At 44.5% G+C, this 9,430-nt stretch overlaps 1 protein-coding gene across 1 annotated transcript; it reads left to right on the top strand.

The window, feature by feature from the left end:
* The first annotated feature begins 2,738 nt into the window (after window positions 1-2,738).
* On the top strand, window positions 2,739-9,047 carry LOC148513805 (zona pellucida sperm-binding protein 3-like). The gene is made up of 8 exons (XM_088481239.1): window positions 2,739-3,241; window positions 5,335-5,453; window positions 6,692-6,795; window positions 6,864-7,041; window positions 7,113-7,233; window positions 7,372-7,463; window positions 7,871-7,998; window positions 8,805-9,047. Exons 1-8 carry the CDS (start codon window positions 2,759-2,761, stop codon window positions 9,026-9,028), a joined length of 1,449 nt encoding a protein of 482 aa, XP_088337365.1. The 5' UTR covers window positions 2,739-2,758; the 3' UTR covers window positions 9,029-9,047.
* Window positions 9,048-9,430: the final 383 nt, after the last annotated feature.

The following is a 9,430-nucleotide window of genomic DNA, read 5'->3' as shown; positions in this document are numbered from 1 at the left end:
TCTGAGGGGCATGTCATACATGTGATAGGTGTGTACTGCTACATCTGAGGGACGTGTCATACATGTGATGGCCATGTACTGCTACATCTGAGGGGCGTGTCATACATATGATGGGCGTGTACTGCTACATCTGAGGGGCATGTCATACAAGTGATTCGTGTGTACTGCTACATCTGAGAGGCGTGTCACACATGTGATTCGTGTGTACTGCTACATCTGAGGGGCATGTCATACATGTGATAGGTGTGTACGGCTACATCTGAGAGGCGTGTCATACATGTGATTCGTGTGTACTGCTACATCTGAGGGGCAAGTCATACATGTGATTGGCGTGTACTGCTACATCTGAGGGGCGTGTCATACATATGATGGGCGTGTACTGCTACATTTGAGGGGCGTGTCATACATGTGATTCTTGTGTACTGCTACATCTGAGAGGTGTGTCATACATGTGATTTGTGTGTACTGCTACATCTGAGAGGCGTGTCATACATGTGATTCGTGTGTACTGCTACATCTGAGGGGCATGTCATACATGTGATAGGTGTGTACTGCTACATCTGAGAGGCGTGTCATACATGTGATTCGTGTGTACTGCTAGATCTGAGGGGCATGTCATACATGTGATAGGTGTGTACTGCTACATCTGAGGGGCATGTCATACATGTGATAGGTGTGTACTGCTACATCTGAGGGGCGTGTCATACATGTGATTCTTGTGTACTGCTACATCTGAGAGGCGTGTCATACATGTGATTCCTGTGTACTGCTAGATCTGAGGGGCATGTCATACATGTGATAGGTGTGTACTGCTACATCTGAGGGGCATGTCATACATGTGATAGGTGTGTACTGCTACATCTGAGAGGCGTGTCATACATGTGATTCTTGTGTACTGCTACATCTGAGAGGCGTGTCATACATGTGATTCCTGTGTACTGCTAGATCTGAGGGGCATGTCATACATGTGATAGGTGTGTACTGCTACATCTGAGGGGCATGTCATACATGTGATAGGTGTGTACTGCTACATCTGAGAGGCGTGTCATACATGTGATTCTTGTGTACTGCTACATCTGAGAGGCGTGTCATACATGTGATTCCTGTGTACTGCTACATCTGAGGGTCATGTCATACATGTGATAGGCGTGTACTGCTACATCTGAGGGTCATGTCATACATGTGATAGGCGTGTACTGCTACATCTGAGGGGCGTGTCATAAAACTGACTTACATCCAAATATGAATGAGCCCCAAAGCAGTTAGTAAGATCTACTTGTTGATGAAAACACACTGATACATTACAGACAATGCATGTAGCCATAGGGATGCTTTAGAATGTAATCTCTTACGAGCAGGGCCTCTACCCTCTTTTGTACTTCTCTTTACTTTACTTTCACCAACTTCTTACCCCCCACCAGGGCACCTAACACCTGGTTGCTTACGCTCTGTTGCATATCTAGGTGTTATGGTCCCTTATGTATCAATGTATATTATGAATGTCCTTGTCCTATTTTGTACTGTAAGTCAGTTGTCAAATTATTTGTTTGTGTACTTTGTAAGGCGCTGCGGAACACTTGTGGCGCCATATAAATAAAGGATAATAATAATAATAATAATAATAATAATAATAATAATAATAATAATAGGGATCACTGGGCCTTATACCCAATGCAGGGAAATGAGACTAATGATCCCATATGAATGCATATATTTTTCTATATATATATAACAGCTTCATAATGGGGGTAAAGTGCAATCAGGGAGATTGTTGGAGTCTTCAGGGAGACAGGGAGATTGCTGCTATGTCAGGGAGTCTCCCTGACAATGAGGGAGAGTTGGCAAATGTGAGCCCTCCCTTCCCAGGATCCCAGCTCCTTTAGGCATCACGTAGGACCTTGTAGCAACTGTTAGAATGCCAGACATTCTCAAGGCTTAATAACCTCGTCTGGAAGATACCGAAACCAGTAAACACCAAATAAGCAACCAGAAGTTACTGGCATGTATCGTAGGGTACCAGCTGATTTAGGACATCCTCAATGCGTGGAACTGCTGTGAGGACATGATTGAGATAATTGGTGTTTAGGATACCTTCCACAGTGGTCTTTTTCAAAACAATACAAACAGAACTGTCTGGAGGGGAGGGATCTATTTACTAAGCCTTGGATTGAGATAAAGTGAACGGAGATAAAGTACCAGCCAACCAGCTCCTAACTGTCATCTTTCAAACACAGTCTGTGACACGGCAGTTAGGAGCTGATTGGCTGGTACTTTAATCTCCGTTCCGCTAATCTCCGTTCACTTTATCTCAATCCAAGGCTTAGTAAATAGACCCCTAGGTCCCCACTTACACCAGACAAGTGACATACACAAACATGCAACACGTATGTCACCTAAGAGCAATACAGCCATATAACCTTTCATGTCTTTCACGTGTGTCAGGTGTTTATCCCACAGCTCTGTTCATAGAAATGTTACATGAACTTCTCTGCTGTAAACCAGACATAGGTAATATTTGGCTCACCAGCTGTTGTGGAACTAGAAGTCCCATAATGCCCTGTCAGGCAGCAGTTACCTGCTGGTGTTTCATGTTTGTATTGTTATTGTATCCTCATTAGGTGGCTGCATGTGGTGAGAGAAGTCTTCAGGTGTGTGTGATCATTACCTGCCCCAGGTGGGGGTATTAGCAGCTGATGGGAGGGGTATAAAGGGCAGATCCCTGCACTCCTCTCCTTGTGCTGTGTGTCCTGCAGGCAGAATGGGGATGTGGGTGAGGTGGAGTTGGCTGCTGGTGGTTGTGCTGGTTTATGGCTCAGGATTTGCCAGTGCTGGGGACCATGTCTTGGTTAGGCGCCAGTCAGACAGTTGGTGGAGGCATTACCAGCCCTCTGTGGGGGGCTCTCCTAGAGGGTCTCATGTGGGGGCTGCTCAGCCTGTGTCTGGCCTGGGGTCTCCCAGATGGGGTACTCAGCCTGTGTCAGGATGGGGGTCCCCTGTTAGGTATGATGGGGGGGCTGCTCAGTCTAGACAGCTGGCACCACCCCAGAGCTCTCCTATCAGTGTGCAGTGTGGTGAGGACACAATGGTGGTGACTGTGATGAGAGACCTGTATGGGAAGGGGAAGCTTGTGAAGGCCTCAGATCTGAGCCTAGGACCCCAGTCCTGCAAACCTGGTTCCCAGAGCACCGATACCAGTGTGGTCTTTGAGATTGGCCTCCAGGCGTGTGGGAATGGATTACAGGTAATGCTGGACTGTGCTCTATGTACTGTAAGTGTGACATATTTGTTTGCCTGATGACTATCTCCTAGGGCAGTATTCAATTATTTTCATGGTCCGGATCTCCTGTCTAAAGTGACGGGAGACCGTGTGCCGCTATTCAATTGTTCCTCTTTTTTGCACTAATCGTGCTCATAGTGGCCTGGTTTAGCTGCGTAATTCATCTTCCCCTGACCAAAGTGCTGGGTGCGATCACGCAAAGTGCCATTTGGGCGCCGAAACAGGTCACTCTTCGCCCCTTTCAGTTCGCACCCCCCGGGGTGCGAGCTGAAATGGCGCGCTGGCAGCTGACCTCACCTGACTGGAGCATCAATTGAATAGCTCCGTTGGGCACAAAGGGGGCTGAAAACAATTGAACTCTGCCCTTAGTGTCCTTATCTCCTGTATGTTACAACTTTTTTTTTTAACAGCTAAGAATTAGTGAGGTAACTGAGACATGGGTTCCTACTGAAATCCTATGTTGTGTGGGTAGAGAGTCCAGGTAATGCTGGACTGTTTGTTGGTGTGACATGTCTTGCTCTGTGAAGAAGGCAGCCATTTTGTGGCCTGTGTTAGTATAATAATCCATCCATTTCCTAGTCTAGTAAGGCACTGGCTCCTACTGAAATCATGGGTGCCTTTTCAAAAACAAATTGTCTATATATTAACTGGTTACCCTGAGTATCACCATCCTGTATGTGGTCCTGGTCTTACACAGGACTCTGTAATATAATACTGAGCCTAAAATCTGCCTCTTGCCAAGGATACTGTCCAAAAAATTTTTTTTTTTTTTATGCACTGGTTACTTATTGCATTGACAGTTTTTGATGGTGGGCTTCCAATGTCCAGCTCTAATCTCCATGTGTGGTGGGTTTTTTTTTTTTTTTTTTCCAGGGAAATTTATTTCTTGAAATGCCTTTTAAATCAGATAAAATTAAAATTTTCACTTGTGAATTTGATTTCTGTGCTTGGTTTTGTTAGCTTTCATGCTAGTACTTGAGTACAAAATGGCTGTGACTTTTGACTACAAAACTTGTAGTGACCAGAAAATCTGACTTTTGAAAGTCGGGTGGGGGGAAAAGCCTCTAGTGTAGACTAGCAAGCAGCCATGATTGTGGGTGTTATTATTCCCTGTACCAGTGTAGTACCTATATGGTTTGAGCCTCGGCAGATGTATTAAGCTCTGGAGTATGATAAATGACCGACCAATCAGCTCCAACTGTCATCTTTCAAATGGCTCCTGTGATGCTACAGGCACAATCTGGTATGTTGTTTATCACTTTCCAGCACTTAATTCATCTGCCCCTAGGACTGTGACAGCACAGACAGCTTCCTTCTCTCCTGAGCAGAAGTTACCGCCTCGCTACACTGTAATATGCTGTGTGCTCCAACCAAATGTGGTTAATATGCAGTCTCCAGCAGAAGCAATGTTCAGTTGACCGGCTTCACGTCATTGAATGTCATGCTAAAAATATATATTTTCCTGTATACTGAATTTACATGTAGAAATGCTACTGCTGGCCCTCGCGCTCTTAAGCTGACCATGCACCAGACCAACTTTCCTCCAGCCATCCAGCTAGTTGGTTGGAATGAAAATCCAGTAATGTGTGGAGGCAAAAGACATACTCCATACACCAGAAAACATGAAGGGCTGTTCAGGTAAGCTGGTTAAATTGGTTTGATTTAATCAACTTGTTTGAACAGCAGCTTACATCCATTTTACGGTGTTCAGGAGCTAATGGCTGTTTGCCCCTTGTTCCCATGCATTACTGGATCTTCATTCCATCAAGCTAGTTGGATGGTTGGAAGGACGGTGTTCTGGTGTATGGCCAGCTTTACTCCTCCAGCTAATTGACCTTGTCAAGACCTAAACATTCTCCCCATCACAGGTCTGTTTAAGCCTATTTTGCTGGGTCAGTAATTATCCCACCTGTTTCCATAGACAGAAATCATGAAAACATGGCCTGTACAGTATACTTAAACTGCTTTAAATGATCAATTTAAGAATAACTTCTTTGCATTGCAAGTGTCTGCCAACTGGAAGAATAAAACATTTTTATTCCAACCCCCCCCTACAGATGACAGCTGACTGGCTGATTTACTCAACCACCCTGACCTACAGCCCAACATCCCCCAGAGGTGTCCCCATCACCAGGACTAACTCTGCTGTAGTTCCTATCCAGTGTTTCTACCACCGGTGAGTGTACCCCAGTGATGGGCAGCTGCATGCTAGATGGATAGGCTCTAAACTTTCAGGATCGTTTCGGTTTAGGCTACTAAGGTCCCTGGCTAGCAGATTCCAAGTGTTAGAAACTGATTTTCATGTATTAAAAACCAGCACTTTGGTAGAATCCTTCCCCTGGTTCTTCTTACAGGGCTCGAACTTCAATTTGGATCCAATGTATCCTGACTTTTGCTACTAGAAAAACCTTGTCTAAAGGTCTAGGTCATCCTAAGCGCAGAACAGATGAGCAGAATAAATTATATTCAATATAAGGTGGTAATATGGTGCAACTTCAAAAGCGTAAGGAACCCATGCACTGGTTAGCTTCTATGTGATGAACTCTTCTGCATGGTAACAATATAGTGGGCTGAATACCACATCTATTGGCTTAGGACAAGAGGCTTCTGGAATAAGTGTTATCCTCACATGATTCTGTTTACATGGTGGTCTATCAGTAATGGGAACAGGGTGTTGGGTATTGGGTGCAGTGGTGGGCATGGTCCTCTGGACACCTAACGCGAGTCATTTTGGCTCAATCCACCACTGTCAGGGTCCTTCCGCCGGAAGTCAGGGCTCTTGTGCGCCTGCGCGACCTGTACTTCTTGCATGCACTCTTGTCTGATTGCTCCGAAAGGAACAGTGAGGGTCTTCAGGGAGACGGCTGATTTTCGTATCGGCTGTCTCCTTGCCGGAGCAATGATGAATTGCTCTGGTGCTCGTGTCGAGATTTGACTGTTAATTATCAGGGTCTGTTCAGACCCCAATAATTAACATAATGAATATACCCCTAGATGTGCCCTTGCATTTCTCCTTCATAGGAAAGAACTTTTCTCCTGGATCTATGCTGGGAATGGCTGTTGGCTGCGGAGAACATGGCTTGATGTTTGTATAAGCCTTTAGGGTCCATCTGCACTGCATTCCCCTTGTAGAATAGAACATTTACTGTGGAGAGTCCATTACTTGTTTTTTTTTTACCATGGCAGTTCCTCCCTGCAGTATGGACTCTGGTAAGACCAAGTCTGTAGAAGGCCATGTTGTCCTGGCTCTGGGTACACTGCATATGACTTCAGGAACCTTAGAATGTAGCCTCAACCTTTAGCCACATGACTCCAAAGCTGCTGTAACTGAAGTTGTTGTTTTATTTTTTTTTGCCTTTAATATATAATCACACTTAACACTGCGCCACTGCTGGTGGGCTTTCCCTTCTGTAGACATGGCAATGTGAGCAGTGAGGCCATCAAGCCAACATGGGTTCCGTTCCATAGCACCGCATCCTCAGAAGAGAGGCTGTCTTTCTCCTTGCAGCTGATGACTGGTAAGTGAGGTGGTGGCTATGATGGTGCTGGATCTGGTTTAGTCTCTAACCCTCTGATTACCTTACAGATGACTGGAGCGCTGCCAGACCTTCCTCTGTCTTCCAGCTGGGGGAAATGTTCTACATAGAGGCCTCTGTGGACACTGAGAACCATGTTCCTATGATACTATTTGTTGATAGCTGTGTGGCCACTCTGTCTCCTAATGTCCAGTCTGACCCTCACTATGACATCATTGCTTCCTATGGGTATGTTGTACAGGTCGCTGTTCAGACTGATCCAATGGTTCCACAATGTCTGTAACCAATGTGTTCAATAGGTGCTTGGTGGATGGTAAGCAAGAAGATTCCTCTTCCGCCTTCATATCCCCAAGGCATGAGCCAGACCGTCTTCGTTTCATGATTGATGCTTTCCGGTTCACTGGGACAGATGTCTCTCTGGTAAGAATTGGTATTAAACAGGCCTCTACCTCTTCTATGGTAGAGAATGTGGACAATGTGCCTCTTCTGTGCTGGTGGCTGTGTACATCTAGGCCTATTGTCTTTCCTTTATCATGCATTGTATATCCCCTCTCTCAGATCTATATCACATGTTCTTTGAGAGCTGCTGCAGCCACTCAGGTCCCTGATGCCATGAACAAGGCATGTTCCTATGTGAAGGCCTCTAGCAGGTGAGGATGTCCTACTGTAGCTTCTATACATCTTTCACTTGGAGTAGTTGGATTACCATGACCGTAAAGAGGAAATATTTATGCCTCAGCACCAGAGTAATCACGGGCAAACCAGTTCTTTAAGTATTGTGGGGGATAATGGTTGAGGTGGATGTCTTGGAGGTGGCCATTGTATGAGCATGATATACAGCCTCTGACTCTAAAATGCTTTATGCCTCAGTGGTGAAAAGCCTGTCTGAATTGATGGGCTGTAGCCCTATAAACTGGTTCTAGTGACAATATTACTTTAATTACTGACTGAGTACTGTGTAATTCCAACACTGTATAGCACAAGGGCTTGATGGAAGGAATATTGAGTCACATTGATCACGCTAGCACATAACAAAAGGACTGTTCTGTCTCCTTAGCTGGATGGCTGCGGATGGCCCCAATACTATCTGCCAGTGCTGTAACACTGGAAACTGTGCTGGTCCTACTAGCAGACTGGTATCTCCTCTCGGAAGACCAAGAATTGGCAAAAGAGAAATTGCAGATGGTGAGCTCCAAACTTTATTCTTGAGGTTACCCTACTTAACATTGTGTAGGTAGTTATTGTCTCAATAGAAAATAGCAGGAATGAGCATGGCCTCTGTTTGATCACTCTTGGCACTAGAGGGTGGTCAAGAGTTGGGTTGGAAATGTAACACAGTATCTGTAAGCTAATAAACTCTGCTGGGTCTGTGGAAAATGACCATTTTTAGGTAGCAAATGGGGCTTGTATTGAGTAATGTATGGATCTTTTGGCAGTAACAAATTGTCTATTGGGGTAGTCAAACACAAGCTACATAACAGTGCAGCATTGCAGGATAAGCTATTTTTTTGTTAGCAGTAATGGCTTAGCCAGACTTTTTTTTTTTTTTTTTTTTTGGATGAATATTATCAGGAACTTGGGGTGGTGCTATTGAAAATCTATTATATTGTAGATGGATCTCAAAAGGGCCTTTTAAAATAAAACCTGTGGAAAATAAATTTTGGCTCAAGACACTTCGTTATAGTTAATGAGCGGTTCAGGAATGGAGTTCCTGCTGAAATATAGCACTGAGTTTAGCTATGAAACTTCACATGAGATTCCCAAATGTCCTGACTAAAAGTGACTACCTGTAGATGTTCCTCAAAGATGACACTATGTTTACAAATGGGTGTAGATTTTTCCAGGGTTGATTAAAGCATATTTTGTACTGGGTGCACAGGAATAACATGCCTGTCACACCTTATTTACTACACTAATTATACCACTTATTATTTTCTGGTTCACACTTACTGGATAAATTACTTTATCAAAGATTTAATTCTCTCCTGCAGGCCCATCTACGAGAGAACATGGATCGGTGACTTTGGGTCCTCTGCTGGTGGTTGGAGCAGAACGTGTCCAGGCTTCCAGAACGGCAGCAGAGTCCGGGCACCTAGAGCAGTGGGTGCTGGTGGCCATTGTGTCTGTCAGTCTGGTTGTGTTACTTGGCTTTTTTGCTCTGACTGTAAAACGCGTTGTGAAAAGACATGCTCGTGTACAGGCTACAGGGAAATAAAATGCTTTAATAAACTTCATTCCTGGGTCAATATTGTGTCTGACAAATTCCAAATAAGCTGAGAGAAATGTTTTGTCTGACTGCTTCTGCAGAGGGCTCTTCTCAAAGTCTCCAGCTGGACCACTGGTGAGGGGTGACTCTTCAGAATCTCTGATGGTCATTGTAAGGTGACTGCATAACCAAATTGACAGTTCCATAGTCGCATATCTAACAGCAAGAACCCTCCAGTGTTTGTGCTAAGTACAGAAAGTTGTGGCTTTTTATTTAAATTCAAACCCAAACATTACTTTAAAGGAGGAAAGTCCATATTGGGTTGGTTGGATCATATACAATGCAGTCTAGCTTCCCAAGCTGTGAATACTTAAGAGGTAATATCATGTTTTATTTAACCCCCCCCCCCTA

Source organism: Taudactylus pleione, unplaced genomic scaffold (genome assembly GCF_031769625.1).
Source record: "Taudactylus pleione unplaced genomic scaffold, aTauple2 ptg000268l, whole genome shotgun sequence".
Classification (NCBI taxonomy): domain Eukaryota; kingdom Metazoa; phylum Chordata; class Amphibia; order Anura; family Myobatrachidae; genus Taudactylus; species Taudactylus pleione.
This window is presented reverse-complemented; position numbering and strand designations above follow the sequence as displayed.